This window comes from Phaethon aethereus (genome assembly GCF_964289735.1).
Source record: "Phaethon aethereus genome assembly, chromosome: 7".
NCBI lineage: Eukaryota > Metazoa > Chordata > Aves > Phaethontiformes > Phaethontidae > Phaethon > Phaethon aethereus.
In genome coordinates, this window is record NC_138583.1 from 33,934,366 (window position 1) to 33,951,931 (window position 17,566).

The following is a 17,566-nucleotide window of genomic DNA, read 5'->3' on the forward strand; positions in this document are numbered from 1 at the left end:
ATAAGGAACCGCTCTCATTCTGGAAGATCGTTTCTTGGAGAAACTCGATCCCGTCGTGACAGGAGCGGGGAACAAGGCGAGGTACCATCTGCCACCGCCGGGAACATCCTCGCCTGTTGATGCGTGGACTTGTTCGCTGGGCTGGAAGGAGCGAACTACAGATAAACTTGTTAGTTTACACTGATGCCTTTAAAAAATAAAATAAAATAAACTATACAGACTACGAGGGTCCCTGCTGCCCCCGGAGGGTCATGTACCGCTCCCCCCGCAGCGGCTCGGCTTCTCTCTGCAAAGCCGCACCGCGGCCCGGCGCCGACCTTCCCCAAACCCTCCGCAAGCTTCTCCTCTTCCTCCCTTCTCCTGAAGTAACACCGAAGGGGGAGACAAGCTCTCCTGCGCTAACCTCCCGGGGCGGTGGGAAGCGGAGACCGGGCGGCCCTTCTCCCTGCAGCCGGCCCCCCCGGGCGGCCCGGGGCGCGCTGCCTTGCCGTCACCCTGCCTGCCACGCTGCCTCCGCTGCCCTCTTTTTTTTTTTTTTTTCTTCTCTACCTATGCGGGGAGCTGCGGGCAGCGCTGCCCAGGCTTGGCTGCGCGGCGCGGGGAAGCTGCAGAGCAGATTTTCAGCAGCGAGGCTCTGCGGCGGCACGGCGTGTGGAGCAGACCCCTCGCAGCCTCACGCACTCCTGCCTAGAAGGAGGTCCAGGCTCCTGCTCTGCCTTCGCCGTCCCTTGCCGGTGGCTGTGGGGAGCTCTCCCTTTCCGGGATCCCCGCGGTCCCCGGCCGGAGACCTCGGCGGGGCGCGGAGTGCGGTGCAGCTCGCCTGCTCCGCCCGGAGCTCGGGCTGCCTTCTCCGACCTGCCATCAAAAACCCGCTTTCTTTCCCAAATTATCTTTGTTTGTTTGTTTTTCTTCTTCTTCTTCTGTTTTTCCTCCTCCCGTAACTGTCTGTGGAAAGTGAAAAACAATCGGAGGTAGGCGATTTCTGGAAAGAACTCGCTTGCCCATATGGAGAAAATTATCCCTCGAGTTCAGACTTTCGTTGGACTGCAGCACCGAGCAGCCCAGACCTAGCAGGACTGGGGAGAGGGGGTCACTCTCCCTTCCCGGCTGCTACTGCTGCCGCCCGAGCGGCCAGAGGCCGGCTCCCCACAGCGGCGGCAGCCCCCCGCCGCCCTGCCCGCCGTCGGCAGCGGGGCAGGCAGCCCCGGGCCGCGCCCGGTTGAACGCACCGGCTGCTCGTACCCCCGCTCCCCGGCACCGGCTGCTCCAGCGCAGTCCTGCCAGCGCGCACAGGCGCTTGCGGGGGGGTCTGGCGGCTGCCGAGGGGCCGAGCGAGCGTCCCGGCCGATGTCCCCGGACCCGCTGCTTGCCCCGCGGAGCCGGCTGCGCGGAGGCGGGCGCCGCGCTTCTGCCGCGACTCCCCGTAGCGGCCTGACCTTCCCGTTATTCCTGCGGCGAAAAGAGCCGGACCAGCCGGCGGTTCCCGAGGGGAACGGCCAGCGAAGCCACCCGGGGAAAGGCAAACACCTCAGCCCTAGGGATACCCTCGTTCGTGCACTCCACCGAGGTGAAGTTTTCGAAAACTCCGAAACAAGCTTTTTCCTTTTTCTTTTATTTTTTTCCTTCCAAGAAAGAAAACAAAAATTAGACTGTAAAAGCGCCTTTAATTAGGAATTACTCTGGGGCTGAACGCCGTTGTTGGATGGGAGTATCCAACGCAACGAAACGGAGCGGTAACCCGCTGGAATCACGCACAGAGTTTAAGCAAAAGACCCCTCCGTGTATGTTTGACAGACATTATGCACGTAGAAAAAACCGCCCCGGGCCTCGGGGGCCTGAAATATCCACGGAAAACGCTGATTTTTGCTTAAGGAGCTCTGTTTTATTACACTCTGTATGAATTCCACAGCGCGCACATCCCTGCGAGCTTGAATATTTGGGAACACACATCAGCCAGGGAAAGAATTCAGCGAGGTTAAGCGTGTCAAAGCGGGATACTTATGTTTCTATTCCAAGATGCCACTGCAAGCAATTATGTACTTCAAGTCCTCGAAAAAAATGCGTTATTTAAAATGAAATACGTATTAATTAGTGTCCTAAATGACACTTTAATGTGCTAATATTGAATCGCTACACTTTAGAAGCTTGGAAAATTAATTTGAGTGTCGTTGCGTCTCTTTCACTGCAAATTCCTTTTGCTTCATTGAGGGTCACCGGGAGATAGATATCTCGGGTGGATGGAGGGGCTGGTTCTCGGGTCAATGGAGGGGCTGGTGCGGAGAGGGTGCAGAGTGAATCCCCCCGAAAAACACCCTCTGCTCTTTGCAAGCTCGAATTTCCCCAAATTATGGGCGAGAGTGAACACCAAAAAAACCCCAAAGCAAAACCAAAAAAGCAAAACCAAACAAGCGATCGGACCGCTGAGCAGAGGGAGGAAAGGGAGCCGACTTCCATCAGAGAGAACTTTCCTCCAGGCTCGACCCAAGGGCCGGGTCCGCAGCTGCCAGGTGAGGAGGCACCGGCCGCGTTTGGGGTTTCCCGGGGACCCCCTGGCAGGGAGGAGGCCAGCACGGGAATCCGGCACATTGCAGCGTCTGTTGCATGAAAAAGTCCTCGATCCTATAGAAAATAGCGACGACCCTCCCTGTTGCCCAGTAAAACGCTTTGTGAAACGAAAAGCAAACGTGCTTTGGCGGGGCCGCAGGATCGGGCCCTTTAGGAGCAGTGTAAAAAGGGATAATTAACAAAGTTGAATGTATGAGTGAGAAACTAGAAGTACTCCAGTAATAACAAAAAGAAGTGCCGAACAGCGCTAGCGGTAAATCGTAGTGTGATTTTTCTATTTTTCCTTAGAAACAAAGCTCCTGAAGACATGCTTTAGTTTGCTCTTTTTTTTTTTTTTCCCCCCGACAGGAGTGCGCTCAGTCCAGAAGAAAGTTAAGGAAAATTTGTAATTACGGCCCCCTTCTAGGGCGTGATCCCCCTTGTCGCGAAGTCCCCCTGCCGCTGCGGGGGATGCGGTGTGGGTCCGGCCGGGGGGCTGTGGTGTGGGTCTGGCCGGTCCCCGGGCAGGGCGGCAGCTCCGCGCCTTCCCGCCGGTTGCAGAATGATGGTGAAGAGTAACTGGGGCGGTCGGGGTGAGGGGAGAGCGAGGAGAGCAAAGCCCATGAGATAAGGCAAGCCGCCCCGCTGCGCATCCCCGGGGTCCACCCGTGTCCGTGTGTCCCTCCTCCCCGCCCCTCTCGGGGCAGTTAACGTCCCGCCCAGGTGGAGAGTGGGGGTTTATGTCATGGAGGGTGCATTTCTGTTTTGGGATGCATCGTCTTCCACCAGAGAAAATAAGTACCAGGTGCAAGATCTCCACCCCCCCACCCCCGCTCTTCCCACGCAAACGCAACCTCGACCCCGCCGGTGGAGGCTCGGGCACCTCCTCGCTCGCATACGAGACGTGAAGCGGTTTCCCGTGAGATGTCAGGAGCACGGACACCTGCAGTCCTCGGCTGCCCTGCAGCTCTGCCTGGGGGTTTTAGTTGTTTGTTGTGGGTTTTTTTTTTCTTGAGTCTGGCGAGTTTTCGTCCAGGGAGAGCCCTCATGGTGGACGCGGGCTTTTGCAGAGGACATGCGGCCGGAAACCCGCGGTTTCGGGGGCTCCTCGACTGCTGCGGCGGGCAGTAACTCCCCGGCCTGCGGCACCGCCGACACCCGGAGTTTCCGAGGCCGCGGGAGCTGCACGGGACGGTGCCTCAGAGATGGAGCCGGCAGGTCAACCCGCCAGGCGAGAGGGGAAGGCACAGGCGCGTTTAAAAACTCCTCTCGCCTATATGGCACCACGCGCGACTGCCAGGAGTTGCCATACGTGGCGTGTAGCTCGCCACGATTTTCAACGACGTGTGAAAACAAGCGCGGGGGCTGGATCCATCGTTTGGAAGCGGCTGCGGCGGCTTCCCCGCGGTTCCAGTTTTTAGACGTGCAGCGGGTCTTTTGAGGCGGGTATTTAAACACCGGGACTTAAAAAAAGCGCTGTTATCAACGGGTACCGCACTTGGGAGGATGTAAAGTGCGTGTGCGTGGACGTGTGCGCATACACACGTGTGTGCGCGTAGGTGTGCACGTACACGCTCTGCGCCTTTCCGCAAAAAAACCCGAAAGCCCCTTATGGACTGCATCTACACGTGGTGCGGGGCCTCAGGGCTCCGTGCGGCTCCTCCCGGGGCCGGGGAGCGCGGGCCCCGCACGGGCAGCGGCCTGCGCGCCCCGCGGCGGCAACCGGGCCCTGCCCCACGCCGCTGCCGGGGGGGTGGGGGGGGGCCTGCCCCGCCGCCGGCAGGGGGCGCTGCCGCCCCGCGGATGCGCCCCCGGGCCCGCGCCCGCGGCTGCCGCCACGGCGCCCCGCGCAGCGGTAAGGAGCAGGCAGAGAGCGGGCAGGGAACCGGCAGGGAGTGGGACGGAGACGCGTGCAGGGATGCGCGTCGGGGCCGAGCGGCGTGTCGCGGCAAGGCGCGCTGTCCTTGCCGCGCTGCCCGCTGCGCCCGCACGCAGCTCCGGTATTTTCTTGACGCTTCCTCCGCACATGTTGACATTTAAAATGACCCGAGGCCTGGCACGGATGAGTGCAGGTTACGGCTTGGCGTGTAAACCCGAGGATTTGCTCATTTTCTTGGTGTCCCGCGTTACGAACGTCATTTCGGAACCGCAAGTCCGACCTTCCCGAGACGAAAATAGATGCGCGAAATAAAGCCGGGACTGCCCGCGGCTGGCGAGCGCCGGGTCGGGCTTACGCAGCACCGAGCGCAGGCAGCCGGCCGGGGGTGCGCGGACGGGCGGGGAGGCTTGGGAGCGAGTGGGGAGAATGCTCTGAATTAGGGTCGAAAAGAGAAAAACTAAAGCGACTGTCCCGGCTTGCTGTTTCCCCGGGCCGGCGGGAGGGAACCCGGAGGGTTTCCCGGTCCCCCGCCTCCGCTGCAGCCCCCGCCCGCCGGTGAGGCGGACCCCGTGCGGTACTAGCGCTGGCCTGACTTTGCGGGGCCGAAATAGGGGTGCGGGGGTTTCAGGGCTCGTCTCCTCGATGGAGAGGCCCGTGGAAAGTACCCCGTGTGTCCGCTCCATTCGGGAGCCCTGGCTGCGTGGTGAGGCCCTGTTCACGCGGAGCTCCGGACGAAATCCACCTGCTCCCCTGAGGCCCCCGGGGAGCTCGGGCGGGGCAGGACTCCGGGCGCTCCCGGAGCCCCGGAGCCCATCCCGGCGCCGGGGCACCGTGTCGCGGCCCGGGCTCCCGTCTCTCCCGCCGCGTATAGCGCTTTTGTGAAGGGCTGGCAGCAGACTTAGACATCCTGACTGGGATTTAGGACGTCCAGAAACGAGTTAAATTCGTCATTTCACCCTCTCCTTTAATTCACGCAGCCCCCGCTTCAGACACGACCTGCCTGGGCCACCTCTCCTCTCCGCTGCAGGCATGGATCCCTGGGAGCGGAGAGGGAAGGGGGAGACGGATCCCGCCTGGAAAAGAAAGTTAAGGAGAGGCTGAAACTTCCTTCACCGCCACCCCCCCCCCCAGCCTGGATCAGCCGGTAAACAACCGTCTTACCCTGAGGTCTCCCGCATCTGAGGCCTTCCTCGCATTTTCTCCTTGGCTCGGCTTTTAAAAGATGAGTATTAGTTTGGAAATCCGAAGCTAGTGCTCTGAGGCCAGCCATGTAATTTGACTGCGAATGTAGCGCACCCCTCCCTCCGAGAGAGGCTGCCTCTAAGTGCGCTTGGAGCAGATCGGGGATTGCTGGGAAGGGAGCCCCTGCCAGATTTTCTCCTTGTAGACGCCAAGAGGACAGCGAGAGCAGCTTGTCAAGGCGCTGGGTAGGAAAAGTTCAAGAGAGGAGCTTCGGGAGATGCTCCCGGGGCAGCCCGGGCTGGAGCGCAGCGGCCCCGGCCGGGGCAGCGCCGGGCACTGGGCTCCCACGGGCCGTGGGCTGCGCGGGAGGCGCCCACGAGGAAAGACCACGGCGACGAGTGGGAAAGTGGCACAGAAATTTAGGGGGAACTGGAAAATCCTGGGAAATCCTATCTCGAGTCCTCTTGTTTGGATTTGGGTTTTTTTTTTTACTGTCCCCGGTCTGTTTTCTCTATGCCAAAGCCCAGAGAGAGCCGGTGATCCCCAGACTTGTGGTTTCTTCTCTGCCTGTACGTACCCACGCACACGCACATGTATCTGTACAAGAGGGGATGTGTATGTGTGCATGTGGGCATGGAGAGCGAGCTGGGCGCGGCGCGGGGACCTCCCGGTGGCTGCGGCCGAGATCATCCCCTTTCCCGGGCGAGACCGGGCTGGGCAGGGGAGAGCTCCCAGCTGCAGCTGTAGCCTCCTCCGCTGAGCCCCACAGCAGCGGGACCCCCGTGCGGGGAGTGATTTTATTCTGGAAGGAGGTTTCCCCGGCAGTAAGGAGGGTCGAGGGAAATTTATCGAGCGTTTTGGAGAGTTATCCCCGCTCCGCGTGTCTGACGGGTTTTTTCACACGGATATAATTCCTCCTTCCCCAACTGCTGAATTTCTTGATGCAGTTTTCAAAGGAGCCCTGTGATTATGTCAGGATGTCTGGGGGAAGGAAAAAAAAAAAAGGGAAAAGAGGAGTTGAAGTTTTTCCAATTCAGATTAATTCTGCAGTCCCGGGGAAGTGTAAATACCCAGATGCAGAGCACAGCTCTTCCTAGGAGGAGAAGTTTCTCTTTTTCAGTGTTCAGGAACCAAGACCCCAGTCGAAATCCGCACATCAAACAGCCGTCGTAATTCGGGCACTTTCTCAGCCTCGCTCGTGTCCAGATCCCGGATCTCTGAGTTACCGCCGGGCGAGGGGGGAAAGGTTGCAGGGAAAAAGAGCCGAGGGGACTTAAAAAAGTGAAAACACTAGCGATTCACGAGCGCCAAATCCGTCTCTCCCCTCCGCAGCAAGCGCAGCGCCGCGGGGCCGAAGCCCTGCGCCCGTGGGTGGCTGAGGGCAGGAGAGGTTTCTCCCAAAAGTGAGAGACCTGGGAGAATGGCACCTGGCTACAAAATCTACCAGGAGACTTGAGTTACGCCCAGGCGCCTTCCCTACAAACATCTCTCTCACTTTGTCTCTGCAGTCGTATGCACGCGTGGGTATGGGTGTCTATACGTACAGCCGCCCGGCGCCTGGAGAACAGATTTACGTTTCATACGGAGAGAGCACTTCTCCCCCCACGGAGTGCAGCCAGCGCGGGGTGCACAAAGGAGAACACGTCCCCACGCAAAGCCGCACGATCACCGGCATCCTTGCGTGCCCAGCACTTGTTTTGTCACTTCCATTTAGTCCATCGCTTTGATATTGTGTTAAAAATACCGGCTAGCTGCAAACAGGCGCTTCCAGGAGAGCGCGGGGAAGGCGAAGAGAGTTCAGCTCTCCCTTTACTGGAAAGACGCGAGGACCGTTTAGACAGCGATTTTTTTTTTTTTCCCCCAGCATATTTTAATGCAGAGGAGTAACGGATTCTTTGTGTATAAAGTGGAAAGAAAATAAAAAAGCAAATCCGGGAACGAAGGAAGGAAACGCTAGACTGGTTTTAAGACTCCCTCCATTCCTCGGTTCAACAGAAACATTAATTTACATTAGCAATTCCGCATCTTTAAGATAAATTACACAGCGGCGTAATAGATTTAAAGTACGCCAGATTTTTTTATCATTAATTGTAAATGTGCAAAATACCTGCTGGTACTTCACTTTAGAAGAATGTAATTGGCAAAAATGGGAGGCTGATGAATAGATAATAGATCCTTAACTACCAATAAACAGTAAGCACCAGCCAAGAGTATTAGGATGTGATCATAATTATTCTGCAGCCCCAGCCAATGGGAGGAGGAGAACTCAGCCCTAAAATCATCCCCGGACCCAAAGGTAATCGCGAAAATACGGACAAGGCTGGAACTGGGGACTAGCTCCCCCGTCCCGTCTGCGAGAGCCCGGCGTGCCCCGGCTTTGCATAATGTGCCCGCCCTCTGCTTTGTTTTCCGCGCTGCGCGGAGCGGGGAGCGCGGAGAAGAAGACACGGGGGGAATAAATAAGTTCGGAGGAGGAGGAGGAGGGCGACCCGTTCTCTCACCCGGACGAAACCTTTCCCAAGCGGGGCATCGCTCCCGGACGCCCCGGGGCTGACCCAGGTAACCTCGCCGGGCCCGGAGCGCCCCAGAGGCGGCGGGGAGCGGGGTGTCACCTGCCCTGCCCCCCCACCTCCCCATGTGAGGAGATGCGGCGCCCCTCGCCAAGCCCCCCTCCCGAGTGTCCCGTGTGTCGTGTCCCCCGTCCCCGTCCCCCTACCTCGGTCGCCGGGCGGGAGGGCAGCGCGGCAACGGAGCGGCGCGGAGCGGGGTCGGCGGCGGGGCGGGCGAGGCGGCGCGGGGTTCCGCGCCCCCCCGCGCCGGCGGGCGTGCTCCCGCCGCACTCCGATCCGCTCCGCGCCGCCGCTCCATCCCTCCCGATGGCGCTGCCCGGCACTCGCCGCCCCTCTGACGCACTTTAAAGAGTCTCCCCCTTCCACCTCACGGCGAGTAATAGCGACCAATCATCAGGCCATTCACCAGGCTTCAGAGGAAGCTGTTTATGTGATCCCCGCACTAATTAGGCTCATGAACTAACAAATCGTTTGCACAACTCGTGAAGGGGCCGATCACATCCATGGATTGTCTTTGGACTTAGGGAGGGAGGCGGGGGGGGGCGACCGCCTTTTCCTTGCAGGAGGGAAACTTCTCCCAGCAACTTTTTGTGTGTGTGTGTGTGCGTGTGTGTCTCCCTTTTGGGTACCGCTGGCTGCCGCTGCCTCCTTTTCCTCCAGCCCCTGTCTATTTATGTGTGTATCTATCCCTCCTCAAGTCACTCCCTGCTGCAAACCTCCCCGGATCGCCTCCCGCGCACCAGAGAGCCAGGCAGAGATTTGGTCGGGGACTCTCGCCGCGGCAGCATGTTTCAGCCCACACCCAAGCGGTGTTTCACCATCGAGTCGCTGGTGGCCAAAGACAGCCCCCTGCCCGCGTCTCGCTCCGAGGATCCTATCCGGCCGGCGGCGCTCAGCTATGCCAATTCCAGCCCGATGAACCCTTTTCTCAACGGCTTCCACTCCACTGGCAGGGGGGTCTACTCCAACCCGGACTTGGTCTTTGCAGAGGCCGTTTCCCACCCTCCGAACCCGGCCGTGCCGGTCCATCCCGTGCCCCCTCCCCACGCCCTGGCCGCCCACCCGCTGCCCGCCTCGCACTCCACGCACCCGCTCTTCGCGTCGCAGCAAAGGGACCCCTCCACCTTCTACCCCTGGCTAATACACCGCTACCGGTATCTGGGCCACAGGTTCCAAGGTACGTGCAACTTTTTCTTCTCCCTCCGATCCACCTCTCTCCATCCTGCCGGCGGCCCCCGGCCGCTCCCCGCGGCGTGGGGGTACGGGGGGGACCGCGGGTGGGCGGGCGGCGGGGCCGAGGGGCTTTCGTGCCTGCCTCCCCCGCCGCCGAGGCGAGGGGCTGCCGGGTCCGGGGCGCCGGGGCTTGGTCCCGCTGTGCTCGCTGCTCCTGGCGCGTTTTGCGTTCCCGGGGAGGCGGGAAGGCCAGGCCGGCTGGGACTTGTGCGACTCGCTCGCCTCGGTTAAAAACAAGGGGGGGGGCGGGGAGAGAAGGTGGATATTTTTTGTTCCGGTGGGTTCAAAGCTACGGAGGAGCCCGAGAAGGGAGCCGCCCCGCAGAGAGGGGAACGGAGGGGGTCTCGAGGTTCAGCCCCCCCCGGGCAAGGCGGCTGTGCCCGTCGGGCTGCCGGGGCCGCGGGGAGCCGCCGCCACCCCAAACCCGGCCGCTCCCCTTGTTAGCCGAGGACGGGGGAAAAATGAAACGGACCCCAGAGAAAGGAGAAGGAAAAAAACCCCAAATAATAACAATCCCAGGGCCGAAGCAGCGCGGAGGAGAGCCAGGGCTGGGGCAGAGAGGGTGATTCCCCCGTACGGGCAGGGAAGGGCACCCAGCTGCCAAGCGATTAATAACCGGCTGAAGGAAAATAACCAAATCCAATGGCGCACAATCAATAAAATCCCCCTTGTTTAACCCTTTGCAACCGGCAGCCTCTTCTTCGAAGGGTGAGCCGATTCCTCCCGTAATGGGTGCAGCTCCTGCCTCTTTCGTTATATACACAGGAAAAAAAAAAAAATCAGCCTCCGCTCGGAGGGAACCATCTGCCTTTTTTATTTTTTAAATTTTGTTTTTATTTATTAATTCCGAACGAAAACAAACCACCTGCAATATCCCTTTCCCCGGCCTTATGCAGCCGAGCCGTTGCGGCCGGGTTGGAAAAGGAGTCGCTCTCTGTGAAGCCAGGCGGCCAGAGATACAAAATGGATTATTACCCTCTCAGAATAAAATTACAGGTTTCGCTCACCAAATTATTTGTCGCAGTCATCAGGCGATTGGTAAAGAGCGGTAGATGAAAGGAGGAAATGTCCTAGTGTTGAGCCACAGCCTGATTTCAAACACACCCTCCTCCTGTAACGATTTTTAATGCACTTACGGGGAGAGACCCTCGGTGGCTTTTTCACCTTGGAGGGGCCGACCCGGAGAAGCGGCATAGGGCCAGCCCGGAGGGAGAGACCCACCAAAAAGCCCCTTACCCGCTCCGCAGCAGGCCGGCTTGGATGGCTGCCCCGAAGTTTGTTTCTTTATTTCCCCGCCGGAGCAGCGGGCAGCGGGAAGGAGGCAGCAAGCAGCGGGCAGGGGCACGGCGGCGGCGGGAGCCCCCGCTCCGGGGAGCACAGCGGCAAAACCGAAGGGGAGCAGGGAGCGGGGGAGAAAGGCCCCGGCCGGAGTTTCGGGCGGGGGGAGCAGAGAGAGGCCGGGGCGCGGGTTGGGGCTCCCTCAGCGCCGCGGCGGGGGGGGCGAATACCGACGACCTGGGGAAGGCGTGAGGCTGCGGGACGAAGCTGCAGACGCTGCAGATAACGCAGCCGGGCTCTGGTCGATCCTTTTGCTTTTTTTTCCCCCCCCTCACCCCGTAGTACTCCCCTGGTTGTGTTTTAGTATTTGAATTTCTCTTTCCCCTGCTCATTGTCTCTACTTATTTATCGAAGGAAAATTTAATATCAAAAAGGCGCTGAAAATAAAAAAAAAGAAACTATAATCGGTTTTCTCCCGCGGGTAATGTTGGGAGACAAAAATTCTTGTGCTAAAAAGTCCTCTCGAGTGCGTTTGGGGAAGGTGTGTTGCTAATCTCTGTTTTACCCTTGCCCAGGGAATGAAACCAGCCCGGAGAGCTTCCTATTGCACAATGCACTGGCCAGGAAACCCAAACGGATCCGTACAGCTTTCTCCCCATCCCAATTACTGAGACTGGAACATGCCTTCGAGAAGAACCATTATGTAGTAGGAGCAGAGAGAAAACAGCTGGCACACAGCCTCAGCCTCACGGAAACTCAGGTAAGGGGGAAGCAGGGAGCGGGCAGCGGGGAAAGCGAAACTGCTGGGATCTCCTTGGGAAAACCCACCCGTCCGGCCCGGAGGCGTGGGGGCGAAAAAAAATACGGGCAAATTCGGAGGGTATTTAGGCCTCCAGCCTCGCACCGTTGGAGCGGAGTAAAGAGTGTCGTCGTCCCCCTCGCCTGGGTGTTATAAAATCCTCTCCCGTCCGTAAGAGCCGTGGCCCGTGGCGGGTGGGACGCCGCGATGCTCGGGACGCGGCGTGGGTCTCCCCGCACGGCCCCGGCCCGAGCGGGACGGCAAGTGGCGAGATCCGCGACCTGAGGGTGGCAGCCGGTTCCTAGGCGTTTATCAGCGGGGCTGACCCCCGCGAGGGGGTTGGATGTCAGGGGAAAAAAGCCCCCGAAACAAAAGGCGGAGGGGGAGAGCTCCCCTTCGGACCCCATGGCAGAAATACACTTTCTTGGATGATTTTTCACTCGTTTCTAGTCCCGCGTCCGGCAGCGGGGATATGAGGAGCCGGTTCAGGAGGGCATAAAGATGAAAAATAAAAGCAGAGAAATTATTAACTACAAGGAATCCCACTCCCCGGACCCCCCCGCTGGCTGGCTGCGGGCCAGAACCGCACCGGAGACGATTTCGGTCTTCTGTCTGGAGGGGCGATTAGCGACGTTTCTGCTCCGGTTGTCCCGGGGCGAGGGTCTCGGCGGGTACCGTGGTCGGACATCCGTGGGGCGGTGCGGAGCCGGCGGGGAAGCGGGGATGGGCGAGGGCTCCCCCCCGACGGCGGGGACCCACGGCCGGCGGGCCCGCTGCGAGGGCGTTTTTCACGCGGTTTTCTCCTCGCCGGAAGAAAGGCCGGGGTCTGGGGAGTTGTTTGGTTGTTGTTGTTATTGTGTCGGGCTTTTGTTTTGTGCCCTTCCAGGAGACTCGTGGAGACAGGGCTCCAGATGAGGATAGTCTCTGCTACAGTATGTGGCACTGTACTTTAAAAAAAAAAAGGGGGGGACACACCAAAACCAAAATACTCAGCCACAGCCTAGTTCAAAGTTCCCAGTAAACACAGCGTTCTCTGGGCGGATTAAGTTGTAACACTTTTTTTTTTTTTTAACTCCTTTTCGTGGGGGAAGCAATAAAGAGATTGGAGCTTTTGTTTTAAAATGTCTCCCTAACAAAACAATAAAAAGGGATCGCCACTTTTATGAGGTTCTCCGAACAAGGGACCGGTCACAGGCTTATTTCCACTGGAAAGCTGTATTTAAGGTGGTCTTTGTGCTGCTTGATTCCGAAGCTGGTTGGGGTCTTTTGTCCGGATGTCAAACCCCCAGTCCCCTACAAATGAGCTCCCTTTTGGGAGATCAGCGTGCAGAAATGAACCGTCCTCCCCTTCAATTAGCAAACTAAAAGCAAATTAAACTCACCCTTGTTCCCTGCTCAGCTTTTTAATGGGGGACTTTTGGAGAATATGAAAATGCAGCAGAGATGTGTGTCCGGCCAGGCAGGTCTCTGTTCTGAAGAGGCAGCGAAGCGGGTTAAACCAGCTTATTAAAATGCTCCAGTTCCTTTTTCTCCCCTTGCTGGGGCCTTTATCAGGCACTTTCAGACAGAACCAGAGTTTAAACTGCTTTTAAAAAAAAAAAAATGTTTACCTTTGGCTGCTACGAGGAGTGTGGCCAGCCCTGCAGATAGCTCCCAGATCAATACTATCTGTAATTAAAGCACTGAAGTCAGCTGCCGGTTGGCTAAGGCAGATTTATTCGGCACTGCACAAATTCAGAGGGACATTTATGACGGTACTTGCGGGTTTTGCCTCATTGCGATCGCTCCCGGACGGCGCGTCCCGGGGAAACTCTGCGGGCAGTGCCGGACGTTTGGCATTTCGGGCCTTTTTTTCGTACATTTTATGCTCTCTTCCGAGAGGAAAAGGTCTCGTTCCGCTGATCCCCGGCCCCGTCCCCAGGCCCGCGCTCTGCTTCGCCCCGCTCCCCGCTTCGCCCCGGGGGTGCGGGTCGGAGGGGGACTCGCAGCCGGCCCAGCCTCCTCCCCTCCAGCCCCAGGTGGCTTTCCCCATACTCGGAGCCGCTTTGTTTTCCTCCCGTGGGGTGCCTGGCGCCACGCGCGGGCACTGCGCGGGGCGACTCGTGGGCGGAAGGTCCGCGTCCCTGCGCCAGGTGCGCACACGCTGCCTCCCGCCCGCCGACCCGTGCACACACACCGGTGCGGCTGCCCACTCCGGCACGCGTGGGTCCCCTGGAGGTGCCTGGTGGGCGTGGGTCAGCGTCCCGGTGCCTTTCCCGGGGATTTTTAGGTGGCACACGGGCCCCTGCTCCTCTCGCTCGCCCCCCGGGCTGGGCAGTGGCGTAGGCAGGGCAGGGTGCAGGCAGGACAGGGTGCAGGCAGGGCAGGGTGCAGGCAGGGCAGGGGACAGGCAGGACAGGGTGCAGGCAGGGCACAGTGCAGGCAGGGGACAGTGCAGGCAGGGCAGCACCGGGCAGGCGTCGGAGTAATGGCCGGTGCCTTTCCTCCCTCCTGCAGGTAAAAGTATGGTTTCAGAACAGACGGACAAAGTTCAAGCGGCAAAAGTTGGAAGAGGAAGGATCAGACTCACAACAGAAGAAAAAAGGGACTCATCACATTAACCGGTGGAGAATCGCCACCAAACAAGCCAGTCCAGAGGAAATCGACGTCACGTCGGACGATTAAAAACTGGCACTTTGGACTTTTCGAAGCCAGGCACCCCACCAACAGAACGTGTTCACGGCTCACACTCCCCCCACCCGCGGCGTGGCGGTGCGGGGAAGGGACACGGAGATCTTCAAAAATGCGGTTCCCGCCTGGGAGGGCAGCTGGGAGCGAGCGAGAGGTCCGGACTGTGGCACTGCCGGCACCGCTCTGGCAAGGGGGGATCTGTCAATCAAAGCCAAAACACCGGGACGAGGTGATTGACAGGTATTCCGTTTCTCGCAATCCACTTTTAAAAGCATAACGTCAAAAAATGTTAAAAAAAATCTTGAAAAAAAAATCTTAAAAAAGAAAAAAAGAAACAAAAAAACCCCAACCAAACTTACCACCTTACAGGACATTTTTGCACTTCACAGTTTTTTCCGTCTTTGAAAGAGAAATTTCCATAAGCAGCCAAAACCCACACCTGTTTCAGAAACTTGAATTGCATGTGTAAAGCCGTCTGGGCAAAAAAAAAAAAAAAAAAAAAAAAAAGAAAAAAAAGAAAAAAAAAGAAAAAACGGAAAAAAATTACCCCGGTTCCTAAAGACAGAAATGAATTCTAATTTTTTCCCCTTTAAGACAGGTTCTGTGTGCTTTTTAATTTTATTTTACGAGAAATGTGCAGTCTGTAAACATTTTAATGATAACTTCTGGCGTCAAAGTGTTTGTGTAAGCTAAATGAAGTAGCAGTAACAAAGCATAGTGTTCCTTCCGGATGGACAAACACGGTGGGGCAGGGGAGGGACGGGAGGGAAGCGGGGGGAGGAGGGGGTTTGGGGCTGGTCATAAGTTTTGCTGCCAAAAAAAAAAATCTAATCAAATTAGCCCCCCCATTTTATCCCCATTGCAAAACCGGATGATGATTATTTTTAAACATTAATAAAGCGCAAACCCAGCGACCAGGTTTGGCGGTGGGGACACCTCCCAGACTGGGAGGATCCAGAGAAAGGGACTTAAATTCGTGGATTGAGTTGTTTTGTTCGGGTTTTTTTTTTATTATTATTATTATTATTATTTTTCTAATGGCCATTTTCATTGGGGCAATTTTCAAGCACTGACCTTATAATATTCCGAGATCATAGAGCTACTAAAAAAAAAAGTGACAAATGTTTCCTTCATGTCTTCTATACCAGAATGTAAATATTTTTGTGTTTTGTGTTTAATTTGTTAGAATTCTAACACACTATATACTTCCAAGAAGTATGTCATTGTCAATATTTTGTCAATAAAGATTTATCAATATGCCCTACATTTTTAAGCAATATATTTTTCCCCTTCGCCCCAAATTTCTCGGAAAACGGGAGTTTCCCACCCCCCTCCCGCCCCTTCTTTTTGGCCGCGGAACCCCTGCGGCCGGAGCCCGCGCTCCGCCGGCCGCGCCGCGCATTCCTGCGGCCATCGGCGCCTTTTCTTAATGAATTCGCTGGCTGGTAAATAGACCTCTAAAAATAAGCAGCAGAGACCCACTTGCTGTAAATAAATACCTTTAAAAAACAAACAAACAAACAACAAACCCAACCCCTGCCCTGGTGAGGAGCTGAAGTGCGAACCGGCTGGTAACGGGAGGGTGAGGCTGGTCCGCAGCAGCGGGAGAGGGGCTGGCCTTGGCAAAAACATCGGTTTTATTTTGCAGGAGACGATTTTTTCCTTTTTTTCTTTTTTTTTCTTTTTTTTTTTTTTTTTCTTCTCCCCCCTCTCTTTTCCTCATCTTTTAAACTCCCTGTCCAGGTCGTTGCGGTGAGGAGCAGGTCCTGGGGGGCAGGCACTGCACCCCAGCTGCTGCTCTCCCCGCCGCTCTGAGGGAGCGATCCTGGGCACAGGATAAAACTCTGACATTAAAGACGTGGAGGGGGGACCAAAAAAAAAAAAAAAGTTGCTCTGGGTCCTTGAGGAAACTAGCTGGTTTTCTGGGGGTACACAGTTGTTTTTTCATGCTTCATTTGCTCCTTAGCCTGATAGACTGCATTAATCAGTTTTATTTCCATTGATAGAGAAACCTCGTCTGCTCTGTTCGAGCTACAAAGAATCCTGCAAGCTTTTGTGAAAGTGCAAATCAGTTTAGGCAATTATCATACCAGGAATATGAAGGGGAAAGAGGAGGCATTGCCCAGTGGTCTCCTTTAATCTCTTAATCCGTGGATCCAGGGGGGCTAGTTGGACATAATTTAGGACAATCTGACTACCCTTTACACTGTGATAAGGCGAAGTTACAATGCATCTCGAAAATACGAGCTTTGTTAAACATCCTGCCTTGAAAAGTTAAGATTAGACATTCTGTGCACGTGTTGGCTCTATCGGGTACTATGTAAATTTTTTATTTTTTTTTTAAATCCGATTTTTTTTTTTTAAACATCGCTTTTTGTACAATCCCGGTGACTTTCCATTCACTAGTGCTACAAATATGAGAGAGGCCCAGGCAGGGTTAGGACGCATGTCGCAATGCAGTCCCTTCCATTTAAACCTAGGCTAATTATTTAGTAGAGCTATTCCCAAGGTAAACTTCTCGTTGCATTTCCCCCCTCCTCGAACAGCTGATGCTGCAGATCTTGAAACCAAGCAGGGCGCCCATTTCACCTTAACTCGCCCAGCTTGGCTTGCGCCCCGCTGCAAACCCATGCAAATGGACAAACGTTAAACGGATAGCGGCTGAACGGCAGACTTGTCCCTTTCTAGAAATTGTTTCCCATCTTGATAAAAGGCTTATTTCTGCGGGAACCATATACTTTTTTTTTTTTCCCTCACCCGTTTTTTTTTTTTTAAACCGTGAGGGAAGAGAGAGAGAGAAGGAAAAAAATTAAGCGTCCTATGTAGCGTAACAGCAATAAAATCTTCAGAGAATGCCATTAGCTTTGAAAAAAAAACCCTAAAAGCTTTATTACAAACCAAGCTTTGAAAATAGGGGGGATTAGGAGTCTGAAAGGGTCCCACAATGGTTAGAAGAAAAGGTTTCATGCTAATGAGGTTAATGCCCTTTGTATCTCAGGACTCCACAACTTCATTACTCCCTATCTCCGGCTGCACCAAGCGGCTCAGAACACTGCAATCCACTCCAGCTCTCCCCTGCCTTGCCTAGAGAAGGATTTGATAGCAGCTCTGTTCAAACTAGATAATTATATCTTTTCAAGTCGGAATTAAGATAAAGAAAGTGAAGCAAAGGCGGCTAGCCTTGATCCACTGCAAACAAATTTGGCGCACTTTCTAGTCTCTCTCCCCCTGCCTCAATAGGCAGGACAGTCAGCTTATTAGACCCTCATTTGCTTTATTAATTCATCTATTTAAAGTGGCAGGATTAGAGAGAGGGAGAGAGAGGCAGAGTGTAATGTGGGACAGTGGATGCCAGGCAACGTGGAAATATAAATATTGGCGAGATGCTTTCCGAGCGGGTGTTTAAAAATA

The 17,566-nt window shown here is 56.0% G+C and overlaps 1 protein-coding gene across 1 annotated transcript; it reads left to right on the top strand.

The window, feature by feature from the left end:
• Nucleotides 1–8,961: 8,961 nt before the first annotated feature.
• Nucleotides 8,962–17,171, top strand: EMX2 (empty spiracles homeobox 2; the record flags this gene model as incomplete). Its single annotated transcript, XM_082002088.1, has 3 exons — nt 8,962–9,352; nt 11,262–11,446; nt 13,982–17,171. The coding sequence occupies 3 exons, from the start codon at nt 8,962–8,964 to the stop codon at nt 14,147–14,149; spliced, it is 744 nt and encodes a 247-aa protein (XP_081858214.1). The 3' UTR covers nt 14,150–17,171.
• Nucleotides 17,172–17,566: the final 395 nt, after the last annotated feature.